Source organism: Amblyomma maculatum, chromosome 3 (genome assembly GCF_055883805.1).
Source record: "Amblyomma maculatum isolate TAMU_Amacu chromosome 3, ASM5588380v1, whole genome shotgun sequence".
Lineage (NCBI taxonomy): Eukaryota > Metazoa > Arthropoda > Arachnida > Ixodida > Ixodidae > Amblyomma > Amblyomma maculatum.
The window spans coordinates 71652123-71669022 of NC_139346.1; the positions used below are offsets into that span (position 1 = coordinate 71652123).

A 16900-nucleotide genomic window follows, 5' to 3' on the forward strand; every position below is an offset into this window, starting at 1 on the left:
ACCAGTAAAAATTGTTTCTTGACATGTCTTTCACTCTGAAAACGCGCAAACCTGACTGGACCCTGAGGCTTATAGTTTCTGAGAATGGCACCTGCAAGAAAATGATCGCCCAGTTCTTACAGGGAAAATTAAAATTACTGGAGTGTGACGACCCTTTCCAGATGAAATTATCAAACGATTTAATATTATTTTTAAATGACAATTCTAGAACTGACTTTGCAGCATGCTCGGTGGATATAAAAGATCTGTACTATTCGATTCCCCAAGATGATCTCCTCGAATGTGTGAAAACGTGCATAGATACGAACGGTGCAATCCCTTTCCAAAATGCCTGTGGTGTGTCGACAGGTGGGTTCTTGGGGATGCTTGCTGTCTATCTGAAGTCTACCCATGGCCTCTGAGAGAGCAATATGTACCTCCAAAAAAGCGGCGTGTGCGTAGGTTCTTCTATTGCACCAATCCTCAGTGACTTGTACCTCGACCAGAGAGACAGAACCCTTCTGAACGCCCTCAGCGGCAGAAACGTCCGCAAAGTGTTCAGGCACGTGGATGACTACCTTGTGCTCTGTGATGGCTGCGGCATGAACACCCAAGACGTAGCTCAGGAAGTAGTGGCATGCTTTACCCATGCTCTTCAGCCGCTGTCGATTACCCACGTAGTCCCGGTAAAGGGGTCTATGAGATTTCTAGATCTAAGACTTGATTTCGGTTTGGGGAAAGCCTGCTGGGCTTATGAACCCAGAGGTGACAAGGCGCCACTCCCTTTCCACTCGGCTCATTCCAAACTTTTGAAAAAGTCATTGAAACCTTTGTTTGTGAAATGCTCTAAAGAAGTAAAATACTCACTCCATGGAGGCCAGTTTTAGCTGCCAGATTGAGCGCCTTACAGGAGCTGGGTACCCATCACATTTGCCTGTTTCTGTTGCGGAACGTTTGAATAAGAAGTTAAGACTCGACCGTGTCGGTGCCCAACTAGGTCACGAGGACAGGGAGACAACAAAAAAGGGCCGGATTGTGGCCATGCCATATATGCACAACATTTCTCATCGCTTAAAAAAGATCGGTCGTAGAGTAGGCGTTAATGTTGTGCTTACTGCTCCTGAAAAATTGAAAAGCCTCTGCCGACGTGTAAACCCTGATGGATCGCAAAAGCAGAGGTGGTGCGCAACAAACCACTAGAGTCGATTTGTGGAGTGCGCGGAAGGCGTTGCACATTCCATACCCTTCAAGTGCGGGAGGGAATACGTAGGACAGACTGGAAGATGCACAAATGGCAGGCTGAAAGAAGGCAAAAACAATGTCGAACAAAAATCAGGCATTTGGGGATGCATTTAAGAGACTGCGCGTCGAAACCTTCCTCCGTGCAATTCACACAATGTAAAGTGCTAGCAAAACGTAATGAGCAGCTGGTTCGTGCTATATTTGAAGCCGCTGAGATAGCCAGACTGGGGGAACGATGTGTAAGCAAACCGTCCCTACTGTTAACACAAAAAGACATCGAGCTGCTAAATGTGCAATCTTTTCCGGGAGTGTTCAGAAGTGAGTGTACCACGCTGTGTGCACGAGAAGGTTATGCGGCACGTGTATTGTTTTTTATTTTAACTAGACTGAAACGTGTAAGTCACTTGTACGTGATGTGTGGCGTAAGGGTATAAGAAGTTATGGGTTTTTCAAAATAAAAGTTGTTGAAATTCAGCGCTCGTTGTGTCGTCTTCTAATCTTGAGCTCCCATCCACATTCCGCGCTATTACCTAACGAGCCTATTAATCCTTGCGGCGTGCCTTTAAAAACAACAAAATTAGCTCCATCTGCTCTATGTCTCTTTGCAACCCCTCTAAACGACAAATAGAAAAAAGTCAAAACAGAGAATCAGATAGTCGCAAAATACTGGTAAAAAAAAATATTTTTTTTTTAATTGGAAGCTAAAAAGAGATGCGTTTCATACATTCTTCAGTTCACGTTCAAATGGGCTGAGCAAAATGCTGGATCAAATCACTCTGTGTCTCCCGCTCGGCCAATGCCCCAGTTATATCGTGGCGGAATCAATAGTGTACTTGAATGTGGGAACTGCACGCATCCAGTTAAGGGAAACCGAGTGTTTCCATCTAAAAGTGTATCCATATTTTGGTTTCGATCAGTAGACCTTCTGCGTATCATAGTTGTCGCGGTTCACACCGTTTCCAGCTTTCTTGTGCTGGTTTTTAATAGTGAGCAGACTATGGAACAGTATAAAATGCCGTTATGAACGTATGAACTAATCGATGGTAATTGTCTAATATTCCTATCGGTAACGGAACTTTGCCTTGGAAATAATTCCTGTACTTTCCCCGAGTAGTTTAGAGTGCCTTGGAGAACCGAACGGCTGTGGTTTCATGTGCACATGCCAGGCAAATTCCCAATATTATAAATTACTATTACCAATGGATACGCCGTTATATTGCTGTGATGAGTGTGCTCAGCTTCAGTTTCCAAAGAAGTAGGTTCGATATGACATCCACGGAGCTTATTTTTGATGGAGGCGTATAACATAGATTCCCGGTACTGTGCGGTATTAGCACACGTTGAATAGCAGCAGAGTGTTTTAATTTCCGTGGTACTTCACTACTGTGCCCCTCATAGCCTGAGTCCCCATACAGCTGAGAGACTGCAAGTACAGTTTTGACGCGATAGCGTTGACTGCCCCATTCACAAGAAACTACAGTATCGTCGTTGACAGCATTGTGAGCGTAACATCAGGAGCAAAGTTTTGACAGGTGGTAGCTGGAATGTTATAAAGCGGTGCACTGCGCTCGCAAAAGTTCACGGGTGGGATAGGCAGGGAGATTTCAACCGCGCAGCTGTCGTCCTTAAACCGATGTGCGCCTTCGTCAGTATATCTCTGTTAAGCTAAAAGAATCATAATATGAAAGAGCACTGAACAAGGGCCGAGAGGGAGCCTCGGTACTTAGGCCGAGCCAACGTTTCGACAGGGAACTTGTCTTCGTCTTGGCAACGCGATCATCACTGGCGAAGGTTTAAATACGGTTTTGCTTCTGATGAAGAACAGTCAGGGAGGAAGGGGAATGGAGGACAGAGATTTAGTTCAAAAACTGAAAGAATGTTTCATTATTTTGAATTGTTGAGCCTGGAACCATTTAACCGTAGCCTGAAAAAGAAATTAAAAAGTGGCAGCAGCAAGAAAGGAAAACCTACAATGCAGGATGTACAATGAGTAAGCATCTAGAGCGGGTTCGATGCGGACATGCGTTTCTTGAAAGAGGACAGACATTGCAAAGGGCCCTGATAAAGAATACTACTACTGGGGAGCTTTCCGCAAGAAGAGGAGAAGGACAAAGAGAATCATAACAGATGAAGCGAACCACACCTATCAAGCCCATTATCTGCATGAGGAACAGGATTCAGTGGCGAACGAAAGTAAAAAGTGATAACAAGGAAACAAGTTAGGAAAAACACGTGAAGTTTATGCTGTTGCGGAGGAGAGATGGAGAGTACACGTATTGTGAGCACACTGTACAATGAACCGCAGATGGTATTGTTGTCCCTAGTTATTTCACAGAGGTTATGTATTTAAAGGATTTTGATGTTCATTTCGAGATATTTCTTTCCTGTTGCTTCCAATGTTCCAAAGTTCTGGATTAGAGACACCTCCCTATAATTTCAGTTCTTTAATGATTTAAATCCTGACTGCAAAATAAACAATTTAATTTCTTCGACCTTAAGGACTTTCTGATTGAAATACTAGGATAATTCTTTTGGGAAGGCTTTTGCCTGTGCTTTTTAAATCATCTTTACCTTTATGATCATTTATTGGCTTTGCAGTCAGGTGTACTGTTAATGATAGAAGGAGCATTCTAGAAGGTAGACAGTGCTTGACGATATGCGATTATATCCTGACTTTATGTGAAAAGTGAAATCGCTTGCAGTACGTTTAACGATGGTCTCTTTTCGCAAATGACTGCACCAGCGCGTCTTGCTTCCGGGTCGAGAGCAAGAATGTGGTTGTGTTGGACATTTGTGGTCGAGTTTAGAATGTACTAGAATATATCTGAGGCTTTGCTACGTTTGTATGTTACCTTTAGTGTCTCCGGGAAGACATTCTTCGGTGATTTGTCAGACATCGGCATGTAGTGGTATTTCCGCCAAATATTGTTTATCGTTAGAACGGTACTGAAGTATTTAGCGTTAGCAACATGAAATAGTAAGTTACGGCATTTTCATAAGACAATAAAATGGCACAGTATTTGACATAATACAAGCGAGAATTGATTCGCATAAAGGTTTAAGTAGGCCTAACCAAAGTCATTAAAGCTGGTTCGTAATACCTTTTCCTTATTGCTTCAAATCGCAACAACACTATTTTATTCCTTTCTTCTTCCTCTCTCCTAGACCCCGTGTACAAAACATGGACGGAGTTTGCCTTCCTCAACACTGGGACTGTAGGGGACCTGTCCAGCCTGCAGTGGATCGAGTCTCCTTTGCGCTGTGTGTCCTCGTCCAACGTTAGAGGAAAGAACTTGTGCAGCGTATATTACGCCCCATTGAATTTTCGTGACATCATGCTGGCCACGGGGAAGCTCTCATCCGACGCCTTACCTGGTAAGCGTACCATGCTGAAATAGGCGAATTAAACAGTACTCGCATAACAATGAGAATTGCTTGTTTTCTTCATGGAAATGTTCAAGCTAAAGCCCTTGATCTTGTAAGGAAAAATTGTTTCTTCTGGGGAACATGGCCTGCCATAGCTTATTTGGGAGGAAGCATCTGTGCAATGTCGAAGTGGTAAAATATCTCGAAAGTGGCGAAACGTAAAATTGTTTTTTTTTTTTTTTTTAGGTTGAAATTCATCACTAAACATTTCATGTAGTGGGCTTTGCCGGGAACGTTCAATGGAATAATTACCTTATTCCACTGAACGTGTGTGTGCAGGTTAACAACCAGGACTTCAACTCTGGATGCAAAACTTCGCAGCGGACTAGGTACTCTAAGTGTATTCAGGGGGTTGTTTATGAGGTTCCCTTGCATTGTGGAAAGAAATATATGGGGCAGACAGGAAGGTGTCTCAATGATAGGATTAGAGAGTAAGCTATGGCAATATCGGACAACTCTGGCACTAATCTCGCTGTGCACTGCAAAGACAGCGTTGGATGTAGAGACCGAAAATGTCCGGCTGACCTTCACAATGATAAGGTTATGAAAAGGATGAAGGTCAAGTTAGAGAGATTTATGAAGCGTATGCAATCTGTGACTTGGGAGATCAATAAGTCAGCATGACATCAGTGGTTTTGTTGAAGAAGGAAGTGGAATTTTTGCGCAATCCGGCAGGATGTTAAAGACAAGGAAGAAGTTGGCTCGTGAAGAGAAAGAAGATGTGGGGTTTCTAGTTAATATAGTTGTCAGTGCGGTGTTGTCCTTGTGTGCGTGTGTGTGCTTCTTACGCTTTGTGTAAATGTTACCTGCTCTGCTGCCTTCTTCCAAGAGACCTTATTTCTTGCAAGGAAAGATAAATTGCGATCCATGTTATTCGAACGGTTCGCTCAGCATTGTAGGTAACTCAAGCGCAAGATTACAAAGCAGAAAGATGTGAAGGCGCATAGGATTTTTTTTTATTTTTCTCTATTCTGACAAACAAAAACAAAACTACGAACAAAGTGATTTCTCCAAAAAAACGCTATGATCTAAGTATGGGTCGGGTTACAGGTTTTTATGTATACGTTTGTCTTACACACTGAAAAAAAAACGGGCCTCTAAATAATTCTGCCTCCGCGTTCATACTAACCAGATGTGTCTCATTGCAAACTTCCATGCAAGAATAGATTAGTACCTGTTTCGCGCGTGAGTTCATAATGTGGTTTACATTTATTAGCATATAAGTTCTAGAAAGTTTAAACCATTCAGAAATTTCTCCTTGGGCTGGACTATTTCAATCATAAGATAGAGTTTTGCGGGAAGGAAAGGCTTTGCAGTTAACATCTCACCCTAGTTGTTGAATTATATTTAAAGTTTCTGACTCAGAAGCAATTTGAGATAGGCAGCCGTAAATAACAATAAAATAGGTTACGAGACAGAGCTGAACGAAACCACATAACAAAGCAAAAAGAAGGTCGTTCAAAGACAGACAAGTTTTTGAAAATTATTTTTAATGAGAGGTTTTTTAGAAACAGCACTAAACTCCAGGAGGTGAATGAAATTTGCTAGCCATATTCTAAAAGAATCCATACCAATTTAGAGGCCAAAAATAAATTGGTATTCAGAAAACGCTGTGGCGCAACAAAGCATGTCACAAGAACCAAGGAATACAACAAATGGTATCTGAATTCTTGTTATTTGCTTTCTTGAAAAGCATGGTGTTTCTTCAACCTTATGTTTAAAAGCTTCTGAATTCAGAGTCCAAACATTTTTTGTGGGAGGAGAATATATTTATCCAATGCTTTAGGAGCATTGTCCAAGGGAAAAAAGTTGTGTTAATTGCAGTAATTACTCATGAACGCAGACAGTTCTTGAGCGCATGAACGCAGATAGACTAAAGAAATGGGTAAGAACAAAGCGTTCCCAAAACATTTAAGAAAAATTAGTCCTCGTCAGGGGCAAGAGCGCGGTACCGCTGCTTGCCCGAGGTAGTCACTCTACTCATTGAGCTAAGTATCGTGGAATCAACACTATCGTGTGGATGAAAACGACTAATTTCTCTCATTTTATTAAGATTTACACCAGGAAACTGGAAATAACTGTAGACGGTTTCGGCAAAAAAAATAACTTTTTTTCTTGGTTTCATAAAATAGCCAACCCTGAGTATAGCTTTGAAATTCTAATTTTAGGTATAAAATTGATTAAGTGAAAACAATCAACATTTGGACTTTTAGCTCCTAACCTGAAATTGCCGCCTTGATAGAAGTGGAAAGAAGGAAGTAAAAATTGCACACTTTCCCTGGACAGAATATGAAGGATTACAAAAACAACACTGTTGACATTGCGAACTTCAAAATGCGATACATATTCCTAAAGGTAAACTAATTCGCGAAACATTCCTTTTAGGAAGCAGCCTAACTCCGCATAACTTCTACGATGGCTTGTTTCTAACAAGAGTAACATTTACAATACGAATACTTCTTTCAGAGCTGTTTCAGGAAATAATATCAGACTAACAATTTTTCAAGGCGCGAGGAAATAAGGTTTGGACTATTAATAATAATTTAGCATGCTGCTTATGCAATCGGCTGTCCAGACTTACCTGTATTGGCTTATGGAGAAAAGCCAATAAGCTAAACATTTTTCATATCTTTTTTTTTTTTTGCTGCTGTACAGTGGATATTGCCACATCAGAGTGTCTACTGGGCATGGAGTTCTCGGGTCGCGACCACTGCGGCCGCCGTGTCATGGCAGCGGTGTCCAGTAAGAGCTTGGCGACTGTTTGTGAGATGAAAAATGGTCTGTTATGGGAAGTACCCGACAGCTGGACCCTCGCAGAAGCATGTACGGTGCCAGTGGCATACGGGACCGCCTACTATGCACTGATTGTGCGAGGCAACATGCGAGAAGGTGAATCTTTACTCGTGCATTCTGGAAGCGGCGGCGTTGGTCAGGCGGCCATTTCTGTGGCCCTCTCAATGGGATGCACTGTCTTCACTACTGTAGGTCAGTATCACTTGAACGTCACTCCTTCTCCTGCTGGATATGTCGTATTTCCGAGCTATCGCTAGCAGAATATGAAAAATATACAGTCGCGAGTACAAATAATAGCACACGTCACGCATTACCGGAATGGCAACGCGTGGCTCTGTGGTTGACGAAGAGGCTGATAACGAGAGTTTTGAGCCGTTCCTGTTCTTTACTATTTGGGGGGTGCAGAAAAATTAATATTTTCTAACATAAAAGAAACAAACAATAAGCCATCATTGTTGATGACGAATGAGATAAACAGTAATGCCACTTTGCACTGTAACATAAGGGCGGCACTTCGACGCTCGTGGGGTAGCTCGCTTGATGATTTCTTCCTGCCGTCCTCCCTTACCCCGCCTCTCTGTTGAAATAATGAGAACGGCCTGATTAACATGCCTGCTAACCGCAGTACTTTCTGGTGAGATATCACACATCTGCTTTGTCTTGTGTTACTATTTCTGCTCGCTACTGTACATGAAAATAGTAAAAGAAGTAAAATTCAGACATGCTGGCGATGCCTGTACGTCGTTTTCAGGGTATTTTTGTGCAATGTGCATGTCAATAAATAACGCAGTTGGTAAAGTAATTTTCCATTGTCTGCGCAATGAATCGAGTACCAGATTCTGAAGTGTGCATAAAAGCGCCTATGTGGCCAAGGTCTGTTGTCACGCGAGCTTTGGGCTTGTTTGTTTTTGTCCTTTTTTTCATATTGAAAGAGAGTGTGCAGCATCTAACAAAACTAAAAAAACTCCACGTTCAAACCAGGGCTACTTACTGTCCCATTCTTAAACGTTGTAAAATTGGATGTGAAATGATGTGATGTGACACGAACAGTGAAGTGAGTTCGGGGGAAAATTTACGCGCTCAGAAACGCAGCGACTTGGAGCACAATAAACTGCCGGCGAGCTGGCTTCCAGTATCGATGCATATAATAAAGTGCTAGGCCTCGTTCCGCAGGCTTCCGTTGGCCGTTTCGAATGGCAAGCCGGTCAGAACCCCACAATTTCAGCCGTGATGGAATGAATCTGAAAATACGGACACAAAGGACGACACATGAAGCGAAATGATATCCGCAGATTAGGAACGCTGTGTAGTTTTCCGGCCTTCTGGCGTGGCCGGAAAGAAGGAAACTTGCCCAATGCTTGTATCTCTGAACGCAGCCTGGTCGCATGTGTTCGTAATTACCCAGATTCTTTTCACTGAAAAGAAAATACCTCTTTGATACTCCTACAATTAATGTCATCCTGCGCTACCTGCACCTACATAATGTTCGGAATCTTCTCAATCCTATCTGCCAACCTAACGTTTTGCCCCGCTTTCCTGCTCTTGTCTTCCCTTCTAATCGGGACTGTTAGCTTTATTGACAACCGGTTATCTTTCCTGCGCCCTTTAGCCCCTGTGCAAGCATATTTTTTTACTTCTTACTTTCGACTAGACTGTAGTAACTCACATTTGGGTCATCAATGTTTAGTGATCAATCTAATTTGGTGCCTCAATCTGGTGGCTCATTTGGCAGATTAAATAGTTCAAAACGAAAGCAAAACGTTACGCATTGCAGCCATACCGAACTCCTGTGTCGTCAAATGGAATGAGAACGACAATTATTTCCCATATTTTCTTTTTTTTTTGTACGTTTACAGAACAACTTCTCGCACAGAAATCACAAAAAACTTGAATTTTTTCAGATATGCATTTTACTTGTGATTCGATGCTGTAAAATGGGCATGTGGAATTTTATATTCGCACCTTGTTGTTTTAACCAGGATCCCGAGAAAAGAAAGAGTTCCTCATGCGGCGCTTCCCACAACTCACGGAAAGAAGTTTCGCAAACTCGCGTGACCTCTCCTTCGAGAGACACATACTTAAGGAAACCAAAGGGAGAGGTAAGTGGACGTTGCCTAGAGCGGCTCGATTCTCGCGCCGTTGTATAATTTTATGGTATCGTCATTTCACACTAAAGATCTTTCCAGATGAAGCTTTCGCTCTATTTGTCAAGTATGCTTTCCATGTTGAATCTTTTACTCCATTTGTCAGGATCACAATTGCAGATATTCGAGTAGTTCGATTCAAGTTTTCTGTGCAGAGTTCTTCTAAAAGCTTTGATTTCTTTTTCGGCTATACTATTCACAATTTGGTTGATCGGCAGATGAAATCGTTTACTCAGCCTATGAAATCATTTTCGTTGATGTTCACAAGACCACCGTTCTTATTTTAACGCACTGGGGTCTCTTACTAAAGGAGACACCTTTAAGTTGATAGTCCTAATAGGCTCATGAGTGTTCGTTATGAGAAGTGTCACACTTCGCGAGATCCCGAGTAATACCGCGAGATTGGGAAGCCATCAAGTGGTGACATCATGGGGCCTGACCGAACGTCACCTCCGGTCATCAACATTAACATGACCAGGCTATTCACGCACGTACGAAGCTGACCCCGCCAGGCGTCCGTGCTGCATCTTTCATTTGGAGCTTACTCGAACGCCGCCCCACACAACATGCAGAAGCAAACACAGTAAATCAAGCGTCAGCGGCGTTTCAGGGGCGTTTGCACTTTAAGGGTGCAACGTACCACACACGTTTTTATTAGGGCGAAAGCACTTCAAGGCTCATGGAACGAAATCTCGTGCGCGAAAAATTTTGGGCCAGAATTGTGAGCAGGATCTGTGCGTAGGATATGTACCGGATCTCTGCCGGATCTGTGCATTGGATATCTTCATCTTCGTGCTGATCTGTCACTTGCTAACGACGGATGTACGAGCCCGTCGGAAAAAAGTGCAGAAAATTTTCTGATGTTACGACAAAATGTCTGCGCGGTTTTTGACGGGAAACCTGTTGTGACAACAGAACATTCTGTATTATAATATCGAATATATATGTAGTTACAACGAAAAACTGCTACAGAACAACATACAGCAGAAATATACTACAGAAAAACTACAGAAATACAGAAAAGTACTACAACGTACAGAAAAATTCGATGGTTACGAAAGAACTACAGAATATTTTGTCGTATTTTTGACACAGTTTCGTAGTTTGTTCCGACTGCGAGGAGGGAAATTAGGAATGAAACAGACTGATGGTGACTGGTAATGAATAAAAGTTATACAATAGATATCGGCAGAAGTAAAGAATAATGATGACTAATAAAGTGAACATAACATAAAGTGACTAAAATGACTACGAAACGACCAATGTGTCAAACTACAACTTGTATAACCGCAACTGACTGAACATATGAGCAAACATGCTTAGCTGTGAGTATTATCGAGTACAATGATTAGGCATAACTCAGACAGAATACGGAGCGATGATGTAAAACAATGACTTGGCTTGGCCTCAGCAGACTGGAAATGAGTAAATGTTCTTAGCTAAGAGTGGTAATGACTAGGCATGACTCAGCACGAATACGAAACTTTCTGTCGACCCCTGCTACGCTTTCCTGCCCTTGGGATCAAATTTGTTACTCTAAGCGACTATCGGTTGTCCTCTGCTCGCACTACATGCCCTACCTATGTGCCTTTCTTCTTGATTTCCACTAGAACGTCATTATCTCGAGTTATTTCTCTGATTCTCTGTTCACACATCCTATCAAATTTTCACTTCCGTATAGCTCAACACAGAAAGCTCCATAGCCCTCTGCGCTGTCCTCGACTTAAGCAGAAACCTTTTCGTCAGCCTCCGCGTTTCAGCCCCGTAGTTGAGTAAAGGTAAGAAGCAACTAATGTATACTTTGCTCTAGAGCGGTACCAGTAAGCTGCTAGTCATAACCTGCGAGTATTTGCCATATGCGCTCCATCCCTGCCTTATTGTCCCAGTTATTTGTATTTCATGATTCGAGTCTACAGTTACTACTTGCCTAAATAGACATACTCATCTACAACTTCCAGTGCTTCTCTATCTATTGCAAACTGATTTTGCTTCCATAGGCAGTTGAACATTATCTCAGTCCCTTCTAAATATCGTATTTAAGCGCCCCTTCCTGCTTTTTCTGTCTAGGCCATCAATTATTCTTTACAATTCATCCCTTAGCAAGACAATGTCATCAGCGAATCGAAGAATACTGAGGTATTCTTCATGTACCCTTATCCCTAACTGCTCTGATTCCAAGTCTCTGAATATTTTCCGTAAGCAAGCTGTGAACAGTAGCGGGAAGATCGTATCTCCTTGCCTAACCCGTTTCTTTTTAAGAGTTTTGTTACTTTATGCACAACAATGTTTGCAGTGCAGCCACTATATGAGGTATGTTAGAAAAATATCAGACCTTTTTTTTTTCTTTTTTTGCGAACACCTGATCGATATGAAACAAGGGCGCTTGCATCAGTCGACAAAGCAATTTTTTTTTCTGCCTGCCGATAGCGTCAGTAGCTGGTACGCAGCGTTTCAATGAGGTACTGCGTACTGATCTCGTCATTTTGTTTTTCTTTTTGCGAGGAAAATGGCGGAGATACTGGAGCAGCGCAACTGCATGAACTTTTGCCAGAAACTGTGCGACAGCCAAGTGGAATCCATTCGATACATTCAGACGGCTTTCGGTGACAATGCTATGAGCAGGACACAGATGAAGCATGGGTACAACCGGTTTAAGGACGACCGAACATCGGTGGAGAGCGAGCCACGTTCCGGTTAGCCATCCACATGCCGAAATGACCAGGTCATGGCCGATGTGAACGCTGTGGTGGTGCGGGACCATCGTCTGACAATCCGAGAAATTGCGGAAGAGGTTGGCATCTGTGCTTTTTCTGCAGTGTCATATACCACTGAAGATTTGGCCATGACGGGAGTTGCGGCGGAGTTTGTGCTGAGGCTTCTCCCGCTTGAGCAAGAGCAACTTGGTGTTGAAGACTCACAGGATATGCTGTATTCCACAAAAAGTGACCCCGACTGGTCACTGTTTGGGGATAATCACTGGTGCGAGTCTTAAGTGTATGAGTACTACCCGGAAAACAAATCCCAGTCGTCAAAGTGGAAGTATTCCAAGTCGCTAAGACCAAAGAAGGCCCGCCAGGTGCGCAGCAACGTCAAAGTGATGCTGACTGCTTTCTTTCACTCCCGCGTTGTAGTACACCACGAGTACGTACTACAGGGTGAAGCAACCATCAAAAATCACTACGTCGCAAAAGCCCTCTATCGCATACGTGATGCTGTGCGGAACAACAGACTGACGTTGTGGCCAACAGGAAATTGGCGTATCCATCACGAAAGCTCCTGCCGATTCCTCGCAATTGATTCCGACTTTTTTGGCAAAAATATAGAGTCCTGTAGTTCAACAGTCCCCTTACTTTCCTGATATGACCCCTTGCGACTTTTGGCTATTTCGCAAAATTAGGAGGTTATTGAAAGGAGCGTGATTTCAGACAAGAGATGACATTATGTCGGCAACGACAGTTAAGGTAAACTCTATTCCGAAAAATGCCTCACCGGAATGCTTCCAACAGTGGCAGCACCACATGGAGAAGTGTGTGGAGTCACAAGGAGACCTCTCAGGGTGATGAATGTTTCTAACGCTCACGTTATTCCAGTTTTCTTTTTCTTCGGCCAACGGCCGGATAATTTTCTAACAGACCTCGTATATATATCTTCCAGTACTTTCACATACGGCTCGTCTGCACCCTGATTTCGAAATGCCTGCATGACTGCCAATGTTTCTACTGAGTCAAATGCTTTTCCGTAATCAATTAATACATGCCTAGCTATTAATCGTAATGGCTAAGCATGAGTCAGCATTAGTACAGGACGAACAATACGTCGAACGATGACTTGTAAGGCCTCTAACTGACTGGAAATGAGTGAACATGCTTGGCTATCTGCTATTGACTACATGTCCTTTGTGCATGCGCTGCCTAGACGCGTAAGCAAAGCGGAAGAAAATCAGACTCGGCGAGCGGCGCACACACAGGCCCTGGACTGCCAACAAGACAGACCACATGACTGGCATTCACACTTGCAGTTGATGATCCCGGTTTATCACTGGCCACAGTTTCTATTTCAACGACGCCTCTTTCTTGCAATTTTTACAGTTGGCTTTAATTTTAGGCACTTTCCCCAAACAGGAGTCCCGAAACAGGGCACTTTGCCCACGCAGTATCCATACATACATGGGAGTCCACGTGGATACTTGGATGCATACCTTCCAACATAAGGCAGTGTCCACACACGTACCAATCCAGCTTGTAGCCAGATTTCTGATGAGGCTCGAGCTTTCTTTCAGATGCAAAAGTTGTGTGCGGCACCTGGTAAATGCTGTTCATGCTCCGGATAGGCGAGAAGATCGCATTTTTGACTACGGAGGCAAGTTTCCAGGCATCTACGTTCGTTGTGCTCGAGTGTTGCGACCGTGGTTCTTTGTTTTATTGGAACGCATTTGCGCAGCCCTAACGCATATTTCGACCGTAGCTCCCTTCTTGTTTTCAAGAAGCGAGAGTACAATATATCTGCTGCAGCAGCTAGAAAAGGCCTCGTATTTAAATATGTAATAATTGTAGTTGCCCTCCTGCTGTATCTCACGCCCAGCGCTGGCACGTGCTTGGGAGCCCCCTGAAGTTCCTACTCAAACTTACTTTGTGAGTTCTTTTTAACAATGTAATCGACCAGTCGAAGTTTTGTAACGCCTCCACCGATAACATCCCCACATAACGTTTCAAAACCTAACGCTTTAAATAACAAGGATTTTAAAAGTACTAGCCAAAAAGAGTAACGACCTAAAATTGGTTATCAGTCTGTTCTGCTCTGATCATAATTCGTCAGATTTCATTATTTTGCAAACATAATTGATAAATGATGTTTCATTAATTGAGACTACATATCTCCGGATATCCCAGCAATTTAACATGTCACGTGTGAACGCATTCTATGAACACTACGAGCAAGCTTCAGAGGATAATCATTTGGGCACCTTCAAAGGCAGCGGAGCAGAAAATGCGATCCAGTCTAGAAATCTTAGCAGTCCAATATCCCAGAGCACGCCAGGGTATTCCGGCCTGCAAATTGCGTGTAACGATTGACCCACCACGCCTCATTACGCAAAGAGACGGCAACTGTCCGTAAATCGTTTTAATACAGCGGAGTATTGATTAAAGATTAAAAAAAGCGCTAAACGACCACCGTGTCTAGTAACGTCGAAGTCATTGCTGGATCCATAACACCGGAAGAACAAAATGTGCTGAGAAACACCAAGTCAGCTTTTTCTAATTTTGTTTGGTCCACTACTGTTTTTCACTGGTTAAAATCGATCAATGGTTATCCGCAAGCCCACACAACTAACCTATACTTCGGCAAACTAGCTTTGACTAGAGCAAGAGCATTTCTGCGAAGTGGAGTGGCTCCACTTGCGTTGAGATGCTAGCTCCATTTCAGATCCGCAATTATCGGAAACTTTAAATTATAGTAGTAGCTGCTGGCAACCTACCCACTATAAAAATGATATCTGTTTTGTTTTCATGAATGTACATTATTAGTTTTATTTTCTATTGCGAATAGCGGCACAAAATAGCGGGTTACGCTATAGCAACTGGCCCACTAACACATATACTCGATTGGTCATTTTTTTTTTCTGGCAATGATGCTTTAACCGTTACCTGAAAAAAATTATTTTAGATACCCCTCAAGCTGTCTGTACAGGACATGGCATGGGCAGGACATGTAGTGCGAAGAGAAGATAACTAACGGTCGCTTAGGGTAACAAACTGAATTTCAAGTGATGGAAAGCATAGTAGAGGGCGCCAGAAAGTTAGGTGGGCGGATGAGGTTAAGAAGTTCGCAGGGGTCAAGGGGATGCAGCTAGCAGAGAACCGGGTTAATTGGAGAATATAGGAGGGGTCTCGCCCAGCAGTGGGTATAATCCGGATGATGATGATGATGATGATGATGATGATGATGAAGATGATGATGAAAGCTGTCTTCATGCGGACCTTCAGCTTAGTCGTCATTTCAAATTATATTAATTTATCTGTGCATGTGAGCGCACATTTATTTGGTTTTTATGCTCTGTAAGCTTTTCATTTTTGTGTTAACAAGCATCAATAATGATACTAGCAAGTATTCAAAAGCATCTTTAGAATTTCGCCCCAAAGAATTGCAACTATGGTTTGATACACTTACACATTGCCTAAATAATGATGTATTGTAAATTATAAATTCCATCGGTCGTTTTTGGAGAAACAGGGAATTTCAGGACTACCAATCACGAATGTCCTGGTGTAAGAAATTGAGGTCACCTAGTCACAAAAACTGCAGATTGGTACCAGAAATACGTTACGAACAAATTATTTCGTAGCTCGGTTGTAAACGTCAGAACCTTCTTTAGTTCTGTAGCACTTGCACGTGGTACCCTGACGTTTATTGTAGTATTGTTTTTCTGTAGTTCTGCAGTACTTCTCTGCTGTAACTACAGAAACCTCTGCTGGTACTATGAACATTTCTCTTGCTCCAACAGGCCAACTGTCCCCGAAAAATTATTCCACTGCAGCAATGCTTGCGTGCTGGCCCATGTTCTGTTTGCATAGACAAAATACAGGTTGTGAGGAGAATTCGCTGCTGTGCTATCGCGCAGGACGGCGAGTAGTCATGTAATATCTGAAGTAACACACATAGGTCATGTTGGTAACATCGACGTGTCATGCAATGATATCATCAATACAACATACACTTCTCGTAGTGGCTTGAAGTTGGTTAATAACACTTGTGACCCAAAGTATCTCCCACATGAAGACTGGCAAACAACAAACGATTTCTTAGCTTCAACATCAAAGTCTCCGCAGATGATGATGAGGGCGTCCGGTCTTCTTCCGTGGTTGGCGTTCTCGCCAGTCGCTTCCGAAGGCGGTCGCGTTCTCGTCGAAGGCTTTCTCGGCGATCGGAACGGGCTCTCGGGGGAGGTATGGTCCGCCGAGGACGATACCATTATGTAAATTCATAGCCTCTTAGAAAAACAGGTGCAGTTTACGAGTGGGATATGCATAAGGAAAATGATCGTTTATAGATGAGTGTGCCGCTCTTTTAAGGAAAAGTGGCGCCATCTGGCGTTGTGCAAGCGAATCAAACAAACTTGCGGTACGGTTTCGCTTCGCCAGGTGGCGCAACCAGTCCATTTTTGGCCCCGAGCCAAAAGTTTTCTCGGACTCACAATCTTGTACCTTCGCAATGTATCATTGTAGTAAATTAACCAGGCCATTCATAGATAGTACTGATTCCCCTGACATTATTTTGAATTAACGCTACAACCACACACAAGAGATTCTGAAACCCCT

General features: G+C 42.9%; 1 protein-coding gene across 2 annotated transcripts in view; it reads left to right on the forward strand.

Annotated features, from left to right (window-relative positions):
- The window catches only part of LOC146194963 (fatty acid synthase-like), a 138836-nt gene that overhangs the window by 84351 nt on the left and 37585 nt on the right, over window positions 1-16900 (forward strand). For both annotated transcript variants that reach the window (XM_084597596.1, XM_084597597.1), the window contains exons 19-21: window positions 4387-4596; window positions 7303-7632; window positions 9420-9539. In XM_084597596.1, coding sequence (XP_084453722.1) covers window positions 4387-4596; window positions 7303-7632; window positions 9420-9539 — 660 coding nt within the window. The remainder of the gene's footprint in view (window positions 1-4386; window positions 4597-7302; window positions 7633-9419; window positions 9540-16900) is intronic.